This window comes from Somniosus microcephalus, chromosome 34 (assembly GCF_052327205.1).
Source record: "Somniosus microcephalus isolate GS21.2 chromosome 34, FLI_Smic_1.0, whole genome shotgun sequence".
In the NCBI taxonomy this organism is placed as follows: domain Eukaryota; kingdom Metazoa; phylum Chordata; class Chondrichthyes; order Squaliformes; family Somniosidae; genus Somniosus; species Somniosus microcephalus.
In genome coordinates this window covers 22,892,777-22,912,155 of record NC_141020.1, presented here as the reverse complement: position 1 = coordinate 22,912,155, position 19,379 = coordinate 22,892,777, and the positions used below count along the sequence as shown (strand labels likewise).

At 45.4% G+C, this 19,379-nt stretch overlaps 1 protein-coding gene across 1 annotated transcript in view; it reads left to right on the top strand.

Annotated features, from left to right (window-relative positions):
- Nucleotides 1–19,379, top strand: part of LOC147096877 (cation channel sperm-associated auxiliary subunit gamma-like) — a 297,982-nt gene that overhangs the window by 190,069 nt on the left and 88,534 nt on the right. The window contains exons 10-12 of the mRNA XM_085973141.1: nucleotides 6,829–6,975; nucleotides 9,048–9,261; nucleotides 18,976–19,038. Of these exons, the coding sequence (XP_085829267.1) occupies nucleotides 6,829–6,975; nucleotides 9,048–9,261; nucleotides 18,976–19,038 (424 nt within the window). The remainder of the gene's footprint in view (nucleotides 1–6,828; nucleotides 6,976–9,047; nucleotides 9,262–18,975; nucleotides 19,039–19,379) is intronic.

Sequence of the window (19,379 nt, the reverse complement as noted above, 5' to 3'; positions counted from 1 at the left end):
TTGAAAAGGAAACGAGAAATGACCCGACTCTCTCACGAGTCTACGATTTAACGGTGAAGGGATGGCCAGCACATGGCGAACCACTGTTGCCAGCATTCTCGCAAAGAAGAGAACAGCTGTCAGTGTGCCGAGGAACCTTGATGTGTGGATCCAGAGTGGTGATTCCACCCAAGCTCCAGGATAAAGTGCTAAAGGAGCTTCACGAGGGGCATCTGGGTGGAGTGAAAATGAAGAACCTAGCCAGAGCATTTGTGTGGTGGCCAGGTATCGATGGAGACATCGAAGAAATGAACAAGAGCTGTCTAGGATGCCAGAAGGTCCAAAACGCCCCACCACAAGCCCCTCTACATCCATGGGAGTGGCCCTCATCTCCATGGCAAAGGGTACATATCGACTTTGCTGGTCCATTTATGGACTCAATGTTCTTAATCGCGGTTGATACACACTCCAAGTGGCCGGAGGTAATAAAGATGTCCTCCACCACCACGGAAAAAACCATCACAGTATTAAGGACCATATTTGCCAGGAATGGGCTGCCTGAACAGATCTGTTCTGATAATGGATCGCAATTTGTGTCCGAAGAATTCAGGAAGTTCTTAAAAAACAATGGGGTTAAGCACTACACGTCTGCCCCATACCATCCCGCCACCAATGGATTAGCTGAAAGGTTTGTCCAGACCTTCAAGAAGGCCATAAAGGCCATGGGTAATGAAGACATAAATCTACAACATAAGGTAGATAATTTCTTGTTTGCGTACAGGAATGCAACACATGTGGTTACAAACCAAACTCCCGCCATGATGTTTTTCAATAGAAGACTAAGATGCTGGCTGGATTTGATCAAGCCAAACATCAGAAGGGATGTAGAGAACCGACAATTTCAAGGCATGAATGAAAGGCCAACTAGAACCTTCCAGATAGGTCAACAAGTTTTGGCCCCGGACTACCGTACCGAGAAATGGCAGCCTGGAACTATTTGCACATGACTAGGTCCGCTGATGTATACCGTGGACATTGGAGAAAGCATAATAAGGCGCCATGCTGACCAGATCATAGAGTCATCCGAAAAGGGACAACCTACACCACAACTCTATATGCCTAATGATGAAGCAGAGATACCCATAGTATCTACCTCCGATCCGGTGATACTGGAACCAGATGAACCCGACACTGGCATTCAAGCCGAATCGACCTTGCCAAAAGAACCTACTACACCACCGAAAACTACTACACCACCGAGGCGTTATCCGGACCGAGTCAGGAAGCCTCCAGAGAGACTGACTTATAATTGATTAACTGCAGCAAATGTGTAGATTATTGTTCTTGTAAACATGTTAATTAATGATTACTTAAAATGTTATGTACTAATTATCTAAAAGGGGAGGAATTGTAGTGTATGTACCTTTAAGAGCCCCTGTGTACTGTAATACCGGTAGTGACCACTCGGGTATATAAGCCTGTATAGTGTCTTGTATCTTTTAGTTCACCTCCAGACTTTGTTCAGTAAACACCTGTTAAACCAACTCCTGCATTCCGTGTCTCCATTAACACACGGATACAACAAACCTGACCTGCAACTTGTGTAGCATTAGCCCTGTCTGAACCCTGTATTTCTTTTACATCTCGGTTCGCTGTCTCTGTGGCTTGAGCAAGTTCCAATGCTTTTTCATAAGTAAGCCCAGTCTCGGATAATAATCTGCTCTGCATTCGGTCGTCCATTATTCCGCAAACTAGCCTATCTCGCAGCATTTCCTTCAGGTTGTTCTCATAATTGCAATCTTGTGCTAATTTACGCAACACCTCTACATAATCCATTACACTCTCTTCCTCTTCCCTGTTCCTTGAATTAAACTTGAACCGCTGTACAATCTCACTAGGCTTAGGGTTGAAATGTTCTTTTAGCAATGCCACTAATTCAACAAATGATTTGTCTCCAGGCTTTTCAGGACTGAGCAGATTTTTCATCAAACTGTAGGTATGGCTTCCCACTGAACTAAGCAGAATTGCTTTCCTTTTTCCGGCATCATTTATTTCATTTGCTTCGAAAAAATAACCCAACACTTCACAGTATTCTTCCCAGGTCTGTGCTTGAATATCAAAAGCGGAAACCGTTCCTACCGTGGCAGCCATGCTCTCTTCCAGCTTGTAGCTAACTTTAGCTCGTGATTTTGTTGTTTAAACATCCCGGCAGACTTTTCTTCTTTATGCAGGGTCCTTTAGTTGCCTCGTCGCCAAATGTGATAAATCCATGAGGTGGAACAAGGACTCAAAGAGGTGATATCTTAGAATTAACACGAGTACTTTATTAACAACTGGGAAACACATACATCAGGCCTGCATCCTGGCATTCCACCTTTGCTGACCTTGACAGGAAGCAAACCTCTGACCTTAGCAGCAGCATTGGCTACAGCACCACCTGGTGGATAACCTTAATCATAATATCCCAGATTACTATATCAACCATTGAAGAGCTTAAGGTATGGTAAAAAAACACTGTTAAGGGTCTGACAACAAGGTTTTAATGAGCTAAAGTAGGTCACCCGCCTCTGCCATTCGGGTCCGTCCCACGCTGGCAAAACGCGCCCGAGTTAAAGGCGTGAGGAGGTGGGTTGACGGCAGGTTCCCGATGTGCTCCCTTTTTCTCCGACTTTTACTGGCGACCTGCCTCCAATCCCGCATGCACGGCAGCGGGAAAATTCCAGCCAATGTGTTTGGCATTTAAAATATTCTAAAGCAGTTGGACACCCATGATAACACTGCTGTTGACCGGGGGTGGGGGGGGGGTGAAGAATAAAGAAATTGATGGGTGGGCTCACCATGGTACTATTAGTGCCTGCAACTGCATACTGAAGATTCAAAGCATTTTCAAGGAGCATTACAGTGATCAAATATTGGAGCACCACCTACTGGCAGTTTGGGAAGTGTCACAATCAAAGCTACTTATGGACATTTTAATATGAGAATCTTAACATAGGAATATTTACATTGGACTTTTCATTGGAACAGGCAACCCATGTACCAGTTTTAAGAACATAAGAAATAGGAGCTGGAGTAGGCCACTTGGCCCTTCGAGTCTGCTCTGCCATTCAACAAGATCGTGGCTGATCTACCTCAACTCCACCTTTCTGCACTATCCCCATATCCCTTAATTCCCTTAGTTCCCAAAAATTTATCAACCTCTGTCTTGAATATACTCAACGACTGAGCATCCACAGCTCTCTCGGGTAGAGAATTCCAAAGATTCACAACCCTCTGTATATAGATGTATACGAACTATATATTCATTGCGAACATATAAACAATGATGGACAGGAAAAGACCCTCTGGTCCATCCAGCCTGTCCCATACAACTGCAATGCCCTGTGTATCAAAATATATAGGGCGAGACATTCGTGGCCTTAGAACCACTCCATAGCGCCATTAAATAGCACTAAAACGGCCACCACCGCTTATTTGCTAGCTGCTGGCGGTTCCAATGGCGGCCGCCATTTTCATCCTTACATTTGTGCTGCCAGTAACTGACAGCGCCATCCTAAACGAAATGGTGGCATTGTGACGTAAATTGGCGTGCAATGCCGACTTTACGTCATAAGCCCGAACTTCGACCTTCGCGCTGAATTCAGCGCTTGGTCCTAAGCACACCAGGTTAAACTGGCATGCAAGCATGCTGACAGTGGCAATGTCTGTACTGTAGGATTTCGCAATAATTTTGAAATTTCCTACAGTTCTGAAGATTAATTTTGATTAAAGAATACCTGGGTAATATACCTTTAAAAATCCAGGGGATCAAAATGGCCACCAGACCGCATGGCAAAAGACAAAGGACTTGAAAAGGCAGCTTGTGTGTGTGTCTGTGAAAAAGGTGAAGATCAAAGATGGCTGGCCAGACTGCCAATCAAAGGCAGTTCAGGGAGTTTCCCCTCCCTGCAGAGACAATCGATGTGTTTACAGAAACTGCTACACAAAGGATTAACCACTTGAGACTGACCACTTGAGACTGGTTTCAGTCTGACCACAAGGACAATGACTTTCTGTTTACAATACCTTCAAGGCTATTTACTCAAGCAATCAAGGAAATGGACACATTTCAAACCACTGCAGCTTTATTCGAGAGCCCATCACAGACAATTGAAGACACATTTAAACTGAAAAGGAACAGTTTAAACGAATGGGTAATTCATCCAAACCCATCCTAAACAATGGGGCAGCTTGGATCCCTTTTGTTTTAGCCCAGATACATCCGGATCTGGGCGGGAACATTTCGGCCCCAAATTGGGGTATAAAAGATAGCTTCTCAGAAGCCATCTCTCTCTCTGTGGCCTCACCTCCGTGCTCTCTACAACGTGGGAGCCTGCCTGAAGAAGTGGAACACCAGCAGCTTACTTTTAAAATACTCGGGTGTTTTTACTTCGGGGCAGTGAAGATCAAAGAACGCAGGGCATGGAGAAGGCATTTTCATTGGTGAGCATATATTTTTCTGGCCCCTTTACAAGGCAACTTAGAATAGGTATAGAGGTGGGAATTAAGTGGGTATTTTGTTAGAACTGTGATTTTAGTCGATCTTCCCTCGTTGTGTCAGTTCTCTCCTCCCCTATTTAAGTAACAGTGTTGCACTAAGCAGAGAAGTGCTTCAGTGAACACTGAAAGTAGCTGTATTAAAGTGTTGTTTTTAAGTAAAAACCACTAAGCAAAGGTGCTGTAGTGAGCAAGGTGTTTCTATATTAAAAGTGCTATTTAAATAAAGGAGTGTTGCACTGAGCAGAGAAGTGCTCCAGTGGACACTGAGTGGCTGTATTTAAAAGTGCTGTATTTTAATAAAGGAGTGTTGCACCTAGCAGAGAAGTGCTGTGGTAAACACTGTAGCTGTTTTTAAAGTGCTGTATATAAAGCAGTGTTGCACTGAGCAAAGAGCACTCTAGTGGACACTGAGTGTACTGCATTAAGCAAAAGTGCTGTACCAGGCATAGCTGTGCTGTACCGATTTTTAAGTTGTTTCTTTCTTTTTGTTTCAATAAATACTGGTCTGTTTTGCACCCAAACCACGAGTCACATTTTTTTTTTCTGTCCACATCGCTACCGAATAAGTCCGGCGGTCAGAACCAGGAATATGGGAGCGCTTCAAAACCGCACGGGGGTCCCTGGAGCAGCTCAGAGGCTTCTGACTGGCCAGAGACAAATAACCCCAACCCTGCTAGCATGTGCTAATTCCTTACAGTACCTATTAAAGGGACACACACATCATTCAGGTAAGTTTGAATTTAAGGTTTTTGGACTGTTTTTTTTTAATTTTATTGAAGTGGTGGCTTGCTGCAATAGATGTGAAAAGTGTGTAAGGAGTGCTGCTTGCAAGGGCTCAGATGGTAAATTAAGGCCTTTGAGAAGACCGAACATGCTGCAAATACTCAGCAGGTCACGCAACATCCGTGGAGAGAAAAACCGAGTTCACGTCTCAGGTCGAGATGCTGCCTGACCAGCTGAGTATTTCCAGCATTTTATGTTGTCATTTCACATTTACAGCATCCGCTTGATAAGGGAAGAGGAAGACACAGAAGAGGAGGAAGCCGAAGAGGAGGAATCAGACGGAAGGATGCATCCCAGACAGCCCCTTTGTGGTGGGATATCCAGGATGGAATCATCCGCCTGCGGTCCCAGTGACCACAACCCCAATTCCCCTTTCAACATCAGTCCCACACCTTACCTTACATCTGTTACTGACCATCACAGCGTCCTCTTGGCCACGATGCTGAAATGAAAGCCACCACAAAGCAAACTTTCCAACTCTAACCGTCTATCCATCCAATGTGACATCAAGAAATCAACTCATCACCCTTATGCATTCTCTTAGTGTCTTGTGTGTGCCTTTGCCTATCCTACTGATGTCATGCAGTGCTACCCCAGTGGCTGGTGGAAGGCTGGTGACTTTCAGTGGAGGACACTGCAAATGTCCTTGCTGGTTGACCTTGAGCTGGTGACTGGGAGTGTCAAATCAATCATCATCTTCTTGTTCTTCACTCTCCTCTTCCTCTTCTTGGTCACCCACTGGCTGGGCAGGCTGCATTTCTTGGGTGTGTGAAATGAGGAAGGCACAAGGAAGGAGTTGTGATGGGAGAGTGGGAAAGCATGAGGTGCAGGCCAAAAGGAGGATAACATATGAGGATACCAGCATCTTTTATCCTTTCGGCCCCGCCACTGGCCAAGGGCTCAGCCATGCCCCTGCCAAGAATTGCCAGCACCGTCTCCTCCAAGGGGATGAGGTGAGGCTAGGAATGGGAGATGTGCCTTGTGATTGGTGCAGATTGTTAGTAGGTGAGTGATTGGAGGTGGGGGTTGTGCATTGAGCGCTGTATGAGGCTAGTGGTGCAGTTGGTAGGAAACGGCTTTTGAAGATGCATTCACTGACCTTACCAGTGGTCTGAGGTCATGAAGCTTCTTTGGGCACTGGAGCCAGGTGGTGGGGGCGACACTGCTGGCAGTGATGGCCTCGGTGATGTACTCCCACATCGTTCTTTGTGGTGGGCTCCTGGCCCCTGTGGGTAGAGGGCCCGTTTTGGAGTGTTAACCCCCTTGTACAAGGCTGGAGTGCTGTGTGCCCATTCCCTGGCTTGCTGAGCCATTTGTGTTAGTGCTGAGGATTTTTTCCCTTTTTATTGAGGTTCGGAAGGGAATTCAGCTTTCAGAGCTGAATATTCACTGGGACTTCTTTTTAATGTTAAATATTTTTTTTAAAGGCTGGAAGGGCTAAAAACTGCATTGTTTTACTTCATTTTAATTTGTATTGCTTCAGTGTGCATGGCCCCTTTAATTCTTGGACTGCTTCATTGCCCACAGTTCCTTGCGTGCTCCACAGCCTCGCTTCCAGAGGCTGTGCGAGGCTCAAACGCCGCTCCTGCACACGAACTTCGGGTCGGATGCCTCCGCAACGCCACCAAGACTGCATTGCACGGCGCACTGCGCCAACAATCTCCATCCCCCCAGGTGCATTTTGCTCCATTAGCGTTGCGGCCATTTTCAGCGGCTGTTAACTCCACCGGCAACTTTACTGGCTAAAACGAATTTCTCCCTATACACTCCCCAGTACCCCACCCGAAAGCCATGTGATCTAGAAAAGAGGAAAACCTAGCTAGAAACCCAGGCCAATTAGGGGGAAAAATCTGGAAAATTCCTCCGAGTCCCTTACATATACATTTCATTAGACAATTTTATAAATTTCACATTCATTAATTGTATTAATTAACTTATTTTTTCCTCCAAAATATATCTATACATTGTAATATACAATTGTATCCCACTGTCTAATTACTTAAATTCATTTTATTGTAAATTCTATAAAGTTTACATTGACTCGTGAGGAGTTAAACACCAGCACAGGCTGGTTGGGCCAAATGTTTCTGTGTTGTATATTCTATGCAGTTCACAAGGACACATTCTCCATTATTTATCATATAATTCTCTTTGTCCTCATCAAACAACTTATCCTTGGACTTCCTGTGATCAACGCCTCGAGATCTACTCGTAAGATGTTATAAATCAATGTCAGTGCATACAGATGTCACACTACAGACATTGCACTTTGTTAGTGATGCAAAACAATCTTTAAAAAGGAGAAAAAGTCAATTATTTAATGCTGGGTGCTTCTGACCTGCAGCTGAAACTGACGAGCACATTGCATATTGACATATTGCAAAGTGACCTAAGCTTGCGTTTCCTTAATAACAATCAGACTTTCTGTCCTAAAGAGCACAGCTCCGCCTTAGCCCAATAAAACATTCTGTATTACATGGTATGCAACTCTTGTCCCTACAAAACAGCATGCCATTTAACTTATGAGCAATACAAGGGTGGATATGTACACCATATAAATTACATACCAGAGTCCAGGAATTCCTATGGCAGTCTCCTGGAGGTGCTACATCCTAATTTTAAAATTACGGGCCATTTTTTCAGGCAGTAAAGGGTCAGTGTTGTGTGTCCCTGCTCATTCAACTCAGTGGAAGTTCCATTCAACTCTGAAAGCCCCACACACCATATTGGTTAGGATACCCGGTAGTCATCCAGGGCACTCACCTGAAACAGGCGTTTGGCCCATTGCCAATGCAAATTTTTAAAAATTCATTTATGGGATGTGGGCGTCACTGGCAAGGCCAGCATTTATTGCCCATCCCTAATTGCCCTTGAGAAGGTGATGATGAGCCACCTTCTTGAACGGCTGCAGTCCGTGAGGTGAAGGTACTCCCAGAGTGCTGTTAGGGAGGGAGTTCCAGGATTTTGACCCAGCAACAATGAGGAATTGCAATATATTTCCAAGTCGGGAAGGTGTTCCCATGCACCTGCTGCCCTTGTCCTTCTAGGTGGTTTGGGAGATGTTCAAAAGGCCAGAATAGGCGGAGCGCAGAGTTCTTAGTGTGGATTATCAGGCTGGAGGAGATTACAGAGATAAGGCGGGGTGAGGCCATGGAAGGATTTGAAAACAAGGATGAGAATTTTAAAATTTGGGCGTTGCTTAACTGGGAGCCAGTGTAGGTCAGCGAGCACAGGGGAGGTGACAAGAGAGCAGAATTTGTGGCACAGCTGTTAACACAGTGGCGCTGATTTTCATCTGTTTTCGGGTGGGAACAGGGCAGTAGCATGCTGAGAATCGCAGCACAGCACTTACCACCCCATTCCCATTGATGTCTTGAGCGCCACCATTTTGTTAGGGCCCTTCCACATAGCGGCTCAGTTGCCCAGCAAGAACAGGTGGGCACTTCATTTAGCCCATGCAAATTGGAGTCCTGTGACATACATAGGACCCTGATGCAATTTTGGGCTTCCATTTATTCTTTGGAGTATAAACCACAAAAGAAGGATAATACAAAGGCTCATGGTTAGAAATTTAATTTTGAATGTAAGGCAGGACTTGTCGTATCTTTTTCACTTTTGCTGCTGGACCTGTTTAATAATAAAGCTAGCCATTTATTAATGAGCTTATGTTTTACAGGCTTTAATTTCACAGTGTAACCAAATCTTATGTAAAAAAATAAATTATGGCCTATCCACTTCTTTTACAGCGATGTTAACTACATCTCGTTTTTAGACAATTGTCCTTTTGGAATAATGCGGATTCAAACCTTATCTCACTCCCAGTTGTACAACCGAATGCAGCACTATATGGCCGAGCCACCGTGGATCTTTTCCAACAGTGGACTGTACAATAACCTGTCACTGACTGTCTATCAGGGCCTGCTCCATGGACTGTTATGGCTGCATTCCACCTATTATAGAGTAAGGAAACTTACTAAGCTAACCCATATCATTGATCATAAGAGGGATGAGTTTACAAAAATGACTGAGGATTTGAATAAGATTGATTGGGGGATTCTACTAGCAGGACTAATTGCAGCACCAATGAAAAATGGAGTATTATTAAAACCATTTTTATGCATAAGGAAGCCATGGATGTCCCTCAAGTCAAAAGAAAGGCTCCTGGTAAAATAAAAGCCAAGTGGCTAAATGGTGATGTCCAAAGCTAAAGTAAACTAAGGCGGAAATATTTTCCAGGTACAAGGTAAACAAGTCTCAAGAAAACAGGGATAGGTATCAGATTGAGTTCCGGCAACAAAATCTATTGGAATTTGCCAAAATAACATTGGAAAAGGGGATAGTGGATAGGTTCTGACAGTAACACCAGGGCCTTTTTAGCTATTTAATAGTGAGAGAATCATCAAAAGTTAGGAGCAAGGGAGTCATCAAAGACTGTGTAGGGCCACTGCAGGATTCTGCAGGGCAGATTTGGGTGGAGTCCCAAGAGACAGCTAAAGTTTTCAATGATTAGTTTTAATAATTCTTCACTACTGCAGATGAAGCTGAATTTCTAGTGTTGTTACATAGAGGTTATGTTCCAATCGAATGTGCAGAAATGGATGTACTGTAGAAATAGTTCTTGCTATAATTAGGGCTCTTAAAGCAGATCAGGCTACTGACTCTGATGGCACTCACCTTAGGGTGCTAAAAGAAATGGGCTGTATTAGGTGAGCCACTGGCTCATATATTTAACAACTCAATGAGATCTGGAATTTTTCTCATGGATTGGAGAGAGGCCCATGTGGTACCTATATTTCAAAAGAGTAGTAAGTCAGAACCAGGAAACTATAAGTCTATCAGTTTAACTTCAGAATTGACAAGTTGTTAGAAGGTAGAGATGTGTTGTATGATAATCTAGATACAACAGAGGTTATTAGGGAATCCCAGAATGGCTTCTGGAAAAGGAAGCCCTGTCTCACCAACTTGACTAAATCTTTTGTAGAGATTATAAAATTGGTGAATGATGGCAGTCGAAATTAGTCTGGGCCCGCTTTTGGGCCCTACTCAGTGCTGCACGACCAACGCGCACCCAAACCAAGAGGATTGATGAAAATTGGCCCTCAGGCCTCCTCAACATACTCGGCTCAAGCTTCCGGCGCTGGTCATGCTTCCATAGACAGCTCGTCTAAGTAAAGACTTCACGTCGAGCTGCCTACCATGCTGTCAGTGGCCCTCAGGTAAGTCCTGGAAGGGGAATTGGAGTGGGCTATCACTACCAGAAGTAAGTTGCCCACCATATTGGAAAAGGATAAATAAGGCATAAAAACAGAAAATGCTGGAAATATTCAGCAGGTCAGGCAACATCTGTGGAGTGAGAAACAGAGTTAACGTTTCAGGTCGATGACCATCAGAATTGGAAAAAGAGATGTAACAGATTTTAAGCAAGTGCAGGGGCATGGACAAGGGGGAGGGGAGGAAAGAACAAAAGGGAAGGTCTGTGATAGGGTGGAAGGCAGGAGTGATTGAACGACAAAAGGGATGATGGAGCAAGGCAAAAAGAGATGGTAATGTGACAAATAAAGAAAATAAAGAGGTGTAAATGGGAATGGCAGAATCATCAACAGCTGCCATGTGAAAATATAGGGGCTGAAATTGTTGAACTCTATGTTGAGTCCAGAGGGCTGTAAAGTGCCTAATCGAAAGATGAGGTGCTGTTCCTCGAGCTACGTTGAGCTTCGCTGGAACAATGTAAGAGGCTGAGGACCGAGAGGTCAGAGTGAAAGTGGAGTGGAGAATTAAAGTGACAGGCAACTGGAAGCTAGGGTCACGCTTATGGACTGAACAGAGGTGTTCTGAAAAGCGGTCACCCAATCTGCATTTGGTCTCCCCAATGTACAGGAAACTGCCTCGTGAGCAGCGAATTCCATATACTAACTTGCAAGAAGTACAAGTAAATTGCTGTTTCACCTGGAAGGAGTGTTTGGGGCCCGGGAGAGTGGAAAGGAAGAGGTAAAAAGGCAGGTGTTGCATAGAGTCATAGAGTTATACAGCACGGATAGAGGCCCTTCGGCCCATCGTGTCCGTGCCGGCCATCAAGCCCTGTCTAATCTAATCCCATATTCCAGCATTTGGTCCGTAGCCTTGTATATTATGGCATTTCAAGTGCTCATCCAAATGCTTCTTCAAAGTTGTGAGGGTTCCTGCCTCCACAACCCTTTCAGGCAGTGAGTTCCAGACTCCAACCGCCCTCTGGGTGAAAAAGTTCTTTCTCAAATCCCCTCTAAACCTCCCGCCCTTTACCTTGAATCTATGCCCCCTAGTTATTGACCCTTCTACTAAGGGAAAAAACTCCTCAGTATCCATCCTATCTATGCCCCTCATAATTTTGTACACCTCAATCATGTCCCCCCTCAGCCTCCTCTGCTCCAAGGAAAACAAACCCAATCTGCCCAGTCTTTCTTCATAGCTGAAGCGCTCCAGCCCTGGTAACATCCTGGTGAATCTCCTCTGCACCCTCTCCAAAGCGATCACATCCTTCCTGTAGTGTGGCGACCAGAACTGCACACAGTATTCCAGCTGTGGCCTAACCAGTGTTTTATACAGCTCCATCATAACCTCCTTGCTCTTATATTCTATGCCTCGGCTAATGAAGGCAAGTATCCCATATGCCTTTTTTACCACCTTATCCACCTGTTCCGCCGCCTTCAGGGATCTGTGTACTTGCACACCCAGATCCCTCTGCACCTCCGTCTTGCCTAGGGTCTTACCATTCATTGTGTATTCCCTTGCCTTGTTAGTCCCCCCAAAGTGCATCACCTCGCACTTTTCCGGGTTAAATTCCATTTGCCACTGTTCCGCCCATCTGACCAACCCATCTATATCGTCCTGCAGACTGAGGCTACCCTCCTCGCTATTTACCACCCTACCAATTTTTGTATCATCCGCGAACTTACTGATCATACCTTTTACATTCATATCCAAGTCATTAATGTAGACCACAAACAGCAAGGGACCCAGCACCGATCCCTGTGGCACCCCACTGGCCACAGGCTTCCAGTCACAAAAACAACCTTCGACCATCACCCTCTACCTTCTGCCACTAAGCCAGTTTTGTATCCAATGTGCCAAGGCACCCTGGATTCCATGGGCTCTTACCTTCTTGACCAGTCTCCTGTGCGGGACTTTATGGAAGGCCTTACTGAAATCCATGTATACCACATCCACTGCGTTACCCTCATCCACACACCTGGTCACCCCCTCAAAAAATTCAATCAAATTAGCCAGACATGATCTTCCCTTGACAAAGCCATGCTGACTATCCCTGATTAATCCTTGTCTCTCCAAGTGGAGACTAATTTTGTCCCTCAGAATTTTTTCCAATAATTTTCCTACCACTGATGTTAGGCTCACTGGCCTGTAGTTCCCCGGTTTTTCCCTACTTCCCTTCTTGAATAATGGTACTACATTAGCGGTTCTCCAGTCCTCTGGCACATCCCCTGTGGCCAGAGAGGTCCTGAATATATGTGTTAGAGCCCCCGCAATCTCTTCCTTTGCCTCACACAGCAGCCTGGGATACATTTCATCCGGGCCTGGGGATTTATCCATTTTTAGGCCTGCTAAAACCGCCAATACCTCCTCCCTCTCGACGTTAATATGTTCGAGCATATCACAGTCCCCCCGCTCTATTTCTATGTCTACATCGTCCTCCTCCATAGTGAAAACAGATGCAAAAAATTCATTTAGAACCCCTCCTACATCTTCCGGCTCCACACACAGATTACCACTTTTGTCCCTAATGGGCCCTATTTTTTCCCTAGTTATCCTCTTACCCTTAATATACTTATAAAACATCTTAGGATTTTCCTTTATTTTGTTCGCCAGTGTTATTTCATGGCCCCTCCTTGATCTCCTAATTTCTTTTTTAAGTATCCCCCTGCACTTTTTGTACTCCTCTAGGGCTTCCTCCGTCTTTAGCCTTTTGTATCTGCCAAAAGCCCTCCTTTTTTTCCTAGTCCATTCTCGTATATCCCCTGACATCCAACGTTCCCTGTGGTTTTTGGAACCACCCTTGACCTTTACGGGAACATGTTGCCATTGTATGATTTCAATCTCCCTTCTGAAAGCCTCCCATTGCTCCGATGTGGATTTTCCTACAAGTAGCTGATCCCAGTCCATTTTGGCCAGATCCTGCCTTATCCTATTAAAATCGGCCTTCCCCCAATTTAGAACCTTTATTTCTGGCCCATCCCTGTCCTTTTCCATGACCACCTTAAATCTCACCATATTATGGTCACTGTCACCAAAGTGCTCACCTACTAGCACTTTTTCCACTTGGCCGGCCACATTCCCTAGAATTAGGTCCAGTACTGCCCCCTCTCTTGTAGGACTTTCTACATGCTGGCTCAAAAAGCTCTCCTGGATGCACTTTAAGAATTCTACACCCTCTGATCCTGTGCTTGCACGGATAGGTGCCTTGGGAAGGGGAGGGGTGTTAGGGTGATTGAGGAGTGGATCAGGGTGTCGCGGAGGGAGCAGTCCCATCAGAATGCTGAAAGGGGAGGTGAGATGTGTTTGATGGCGGAGGATGATCCGTTGAATGTGGAGGCTGGTGGGGTGGAAGATGAGGACAAGGGGAACCCTATCGTGGTTCTGGGGGGGGAGTGGAAGGGGTGAGAGCAGAAGTGCGGGAAATGGAACGGACATGGTCAAGGGCCGTGTCAACCATGGTAGAGGGGAATCCTCGGTTGAGGAAAGACATATCGGAAGCACTAGTATGGAAGGTGGCATTGTCAAAACAAATGTGATGGAGACAGAGTAACTGGGAGAATGGAGTAGAGTCCTTACTGGGGTGGGAGGAAGTGTAGTTCAGATAGCTGTGGGAGTCAGTGGGCTTATAGTGGATGTTTGTCAATAGCCTGTCCCCAGAAATGGAGACGGAGAAGTCAAGGAAAGGAAGGGAAGAGGCAGAGATGGGCCATGTGAAGGTGAGGGAAGGGTGGAAATTGGAAGTAAAGTGAATGAAATTTTCTAGTTCAGGGCGAGAGCAGGAAAATGCACTTATACAGTCATCAATGTACTGGAAAAAGAGGTGAGGGAGGGAACCTGAGTAGGACTGGAACAAAGAAAATTCCACATATCCCACAAAAAGGCAGGCATATCTAGAACCCATGTGGGTTCCCATAGCAACACCTTTAATTTGGAGGAAGTGAGTGGAGTCAGAGGAGAAGTTGTTCAATGTGAGAACAATTTCAGCCAAGCAGAGGAGGGTGGTGGTGGATGGGGACTGGTTGGGCCTCTGTTCAAGGAAGAAGTGGAGCGCTCTCAGGCCATCCTGCTGGGGGATGGAGGTGTTGAGGGATTGTACGTCCATGGTGAAAAGGAGACGGGGCCTGGTAACTGTTAAAGTCAAGGGGAATCCTAGGGAAATTATTATTGAATCACAGACAGGCACTCAATAAAATTAATGTAAGTAAAATAACAGTAATGAAGAAAATAATGACACTAAAGAGTGACAAATCCCCAGGACCAGGTGGTTTCCATCCCAGGGTTTTAAAAGAAGTAGGTGAGCACATTGCAGATGCCCGAACTATAATCTTCCAAAGTTCTCTAGATTTAGGAACCGTCCCTTTCGATTGGAAATTTGCACATGTCACTCTGCTTTTTAAGAATGGCGAGAGAGGGAAACCAGGGAATTATAGACCAGTTAGCCTAACATCTGTTGTCGGGAAATTGCTAGAGTCTATAATTAAGGATTGGTGGCTGAACACCTCGAAAATTTTCAGTTGATCAAAGAGAGCCAGCATGGATTTGTGAAAGTTAGGTCGTGTCTGACAAACCTAATTGAATTTTTTGAAGAGGTGACTAAAGTAGTGGACAGGGGAATGTCTATGGATGTTATTTATATGGACTTCCAGAAGGCATTTGATAAAATCCCACATAAAAGACTGTTATCTAAGGTAGAAGCCCATGGAATTGAGGGCAAATTATTGGTTAGGAAATTGGCTGAACGGCAGGAGACAGAGAGTAGGGATAATGGGTAAGTACTCAAATTGGCAGGACGTGACTAGTGGTGTTCCGCAGGGATCTGTGTTGGGGCCTCAACTATTCACAATATTTATTAACGACTTAGATGATGGCATAGAAAGTCATATATCCAAATTTGCCGATGACACAAAGATAGGCAGCATTGTAGGCAGTATAGATGAAAGCATAAAATTACAAAAGGATATTAATAGATTAAGTGAATGGGCAAAACTGTGGCAAATGGATTTCAATGTAAGCAAATGTGAGGTCACCCACTTTGGACCTAAAAAGGATAGAACAAGGTACTTTCTAAATGGTGAAAAGCTAAAACAGTGGATGTCCGAAGAGACTTGGGGGTCCAGGTACATAGATCATTAAAATGTCATGAACAGGTACAGAAAATAATCAAAAAGTCTAATGGAATGCTGGCCTTTATATCTAGAGGACTAGAATGCAAGGAGGTAGAAGTTATGCTGCAGCTATACAAAACCTTGGTTAGACCACACCTGGAGCACTGTGAGCAGTTCTGGGCACCAAGGGATATATTGGCCTTGGAGGGAGTGCAGCGTAGGTTTACCAGAATGATACCTGGGCTTCAAGGGTTAAGTTACGAGGAGAGATTACACAAATTAGGGTTATTTTCCCTGGAATTTAGAAGGTTAAGGGGTGATCTGATCGAAGTTTTCAAGATATTAAGGGGAACAGATAGGGTAGATAGAGAGAAACTATTTCAGCTGGTTAGAGATTCTAGGTCTACGAGGCATGGTCTAAAAATTAGAACCAAACCTTTCAGGAGTGAAATTAGGAAACACTTCTACTCACAAAGGGTGGTAGAAGTTTGGAACTCTCTTCCGCAAATGGCAATTGATGCTAGATCAATTGTTAATTTTAAATCTGAGATTGATAGCATTTTATTAACCAAAGCTATCAAGGGATATGGGCCAAAGGCAGGTATATGGAGTTAGATCACAGATCAGCCAGAATCTCATTGAATGGCTGAACAGGCTTGAGGGACTGAATGGCCTACTCCTGTTCCTAAGTGGTAGAGTTGCGGATGTAGGTGGGAAGAGACTGGACAAGGGGAGAAAAAATAGAGTTGAGATAGGAAGAAATTAGTTCCAAGGGGCAAGAACAGGCTCAAACGATAGGTCTACCAGGGCAGTCCTGTTTGTGGATCTTGGGAAGGAGATAGAAGCGGGCTGTGCGAGGTTGGGGAACTATGAGGTTGGTGGCTGTGGAGGGAAGATCTCCAGAGGGGAGGAGGTCAGTGACAGTCTTGGAAACGATGGCTTGATGTTCGGTAATGGGATCATGGTTCAGGGGGAGGTAGTAGGAGGTGTCAGAGTGTTGGCGTTCAGCCTCCGCAAGGTAGAGGTTGGTTTGCCAAGCAACAACAGCGCCACCCTTAACTGAATGCAGATTGAGTGACCACTTTGCAGAACACCTCCGTTCAGTCCGTAAGCGTAACCCCAAGCTTCCTGTCGCCTGTCACTTTAATTCTCCGCTCCACCCTGACCTTTCACTCCTCGACCTTTTAAACTGCTCCAACGAAGCTCAACGCAAGCACCAGGAACAGCACCTTTCAATTTGGCACTTTACAGCCTTCTGGACTCAACATCAAGTTCAACAATTTCAGATCATAACCTCTGCCCCTATTCTTTTCATGAGTAAGCTGTTGATGATTCTAACATTCCCATTTACACCTCAGCTTTTGTTACTTGTCCCATCTTTTGTCATTTAATCACTCCTGCCTTCCACCCTTTTGTTCTTTCCTCCCCTCCCCCTCCCCTTGTCCCTACCCCTGCACTTGCTTAAAATCTGTTACATCTCTAACTTTTTCCAGTTCTGACGAAAGGTCAGCGACCTGAAACGTTAACTCTGTTTCTCTCCCCACAGATGCTGCCTGACCTGCTGAGTATTTCCAGCATTTTGTGTTTTTATTTCAGATTTCCAGCATCCGTAGTACAGGAAACTTTGTGATATCCAGCACCGACGGGACCGACATGTTGCCGATCTATCAAAACTGCCGGACATACAAAGTTAATGTTGAAGCATACGGAGGTTTTCATCTCCGTATCTGGCAACAAACACTGTTGCTTAGCAACAGCTTCTAAAGAGTCGGCTGCAGCTGCAAGCGTCTGTAGCTGAAGCTGTTGCTATAGCTACAGGCCCTGCAGTGGCTGACTGGGAAAAAAAAACGAGATCTAAAAAAACTTACAGAAAATGGCTCCTGATTTTTGCCGTTAGATCGAGTATTCCGGAAATACAACCTCCGGATAAACCAAAGTTTCCTGTATTTTGTTTTTGTAAATAAGAGTCATCCTTTACCCACACCTGAAGCAGGCATTAGAACCTTTTCATATGAAAATAAGGGGCGTAACACCTACTTGAGCTCCCCGCTTGAAGATGGGTTCGCCCTGAGGCAGCCCATGCCATCACTGGGTTTATTCAGGGAAACCAGCCCTAGGGATCGCCTGCAACAATAAAGGTAAATCATTTACCTGAATGTGGGGGTGGGACGAGCTAGAGTGCTCCTCTCAACTCCACATTAACACCCCCACCCCGATCGCCACTGCTCCAGGCTCAAGATTGCCGACTCCTGATCTCCCTCCCTGCACACCCCACCCCAGCCCCAACCTCCATGGTACCCAACCCCGATCTCCCTCCACATCTGGCTTGACCTCCATACTCCCTGTTGCCTGATCTCCCTTCACCCTGGCCCTGAGATCCCCGGTCCCCAATCTAATTCATTCATGGCCCCGAACTCCAGGATCCCTGACCCCCAACCTCGCCCGAGGCTGAGTAGCTGCCACCTGGGGCCCACATTCTCCCCTGAAGCCCAGTCTCCCGCCCCGAGATCTGCTGCCCCCACAAGGCCACAATCCTCCACTGCATCACTTAACTGTGGGCGCTGCTAGCACCACTTACCATCTTGGCCTCTTCCTGCAATGCCGTTTGTATGGGAATGAGTTCAGAGGCCCAAGTAGTACATAGATAGTGGCCTTGTAGTTCCACAGGCAGTAATCCCAGCCATTACACAAGGAGTGCCCTCTAACACTAATGCATGTCGAAGCTTGCCAGGTTATGGGGGGAGATGGGGCATCTCATTTGCATGGGGCTGGTGGGTGCAGTTCCCACTTGGAGCTCTTCTTTGGCACCCATCTTCCCAAATTACCAGGAAACTGAAGGGAGATCACCACACCTGGGAGGGCAGGGTTGTCCATCTGGCCCATCATCCCTTGGCTCAAATTGGCCCACGGGGGAGTGGTTCAATTAAGGAAGTATTTTTTTGAATTGTCTTCTTCGGAAGTCTAGGGCCTTGCCAGGTGGCGTTCAGTGTGCCCTTGTGGAGCCTGTCTCAGCATACCAGCAGTCACTGAAATGGTTTAGGGTGTACCCATCCCTGGCCCCATCCCCTCATTTGCCTTGCAAGGGACAGGCAAAAATGCCACCCATTTCAAGACACTGCAAAAATTGGCATATGGCTGGTCTCCCCTTATTGGGGGTTTCACTGTTCTCCTGCCAAGTTATGGCAGGATACCAGTAGAAACCCCATGGAATGTCAGGGCCAAGCAGCTTTATGTTACACAATAAATGGCTTTAAAGACTTAACAGATTGTGCTTTTGTTGATTACGATCCAGCTGATGGCTCATTGATTTATTTCCTTTCAGCCATATGCTGATCCAGTTCATGATCCAACATGGAGGTGGTGGAAAAATTCACAGAAAGCTCAGGTATAATGTACAATATTACTGTTGGAAAAATGTTTCTGGGGGTAATATACTAGCATGTATTGAGGATTGGTTAACAGACAGAAAACAGGAATAAACGGGTCATTTTCGGGTTGACAGGCTGTAACTAGTGGGGTACCGCAAGGATCAGTGCTTGGGCCTCAGCTATTCACAATCTACATCAATGATTTGGACGAGGGGACCAAATGTAATATATCCAAGTTTGCTGATGATACAAAGCTGGGTGGGAATGTAAGTTGTGAGGAGGATACAAAGAGGCTTCAAGGGGATATAGACAGGCTAAGTGAGTGGGCAAGAACATGGCAAATGGGATATAATGTGAA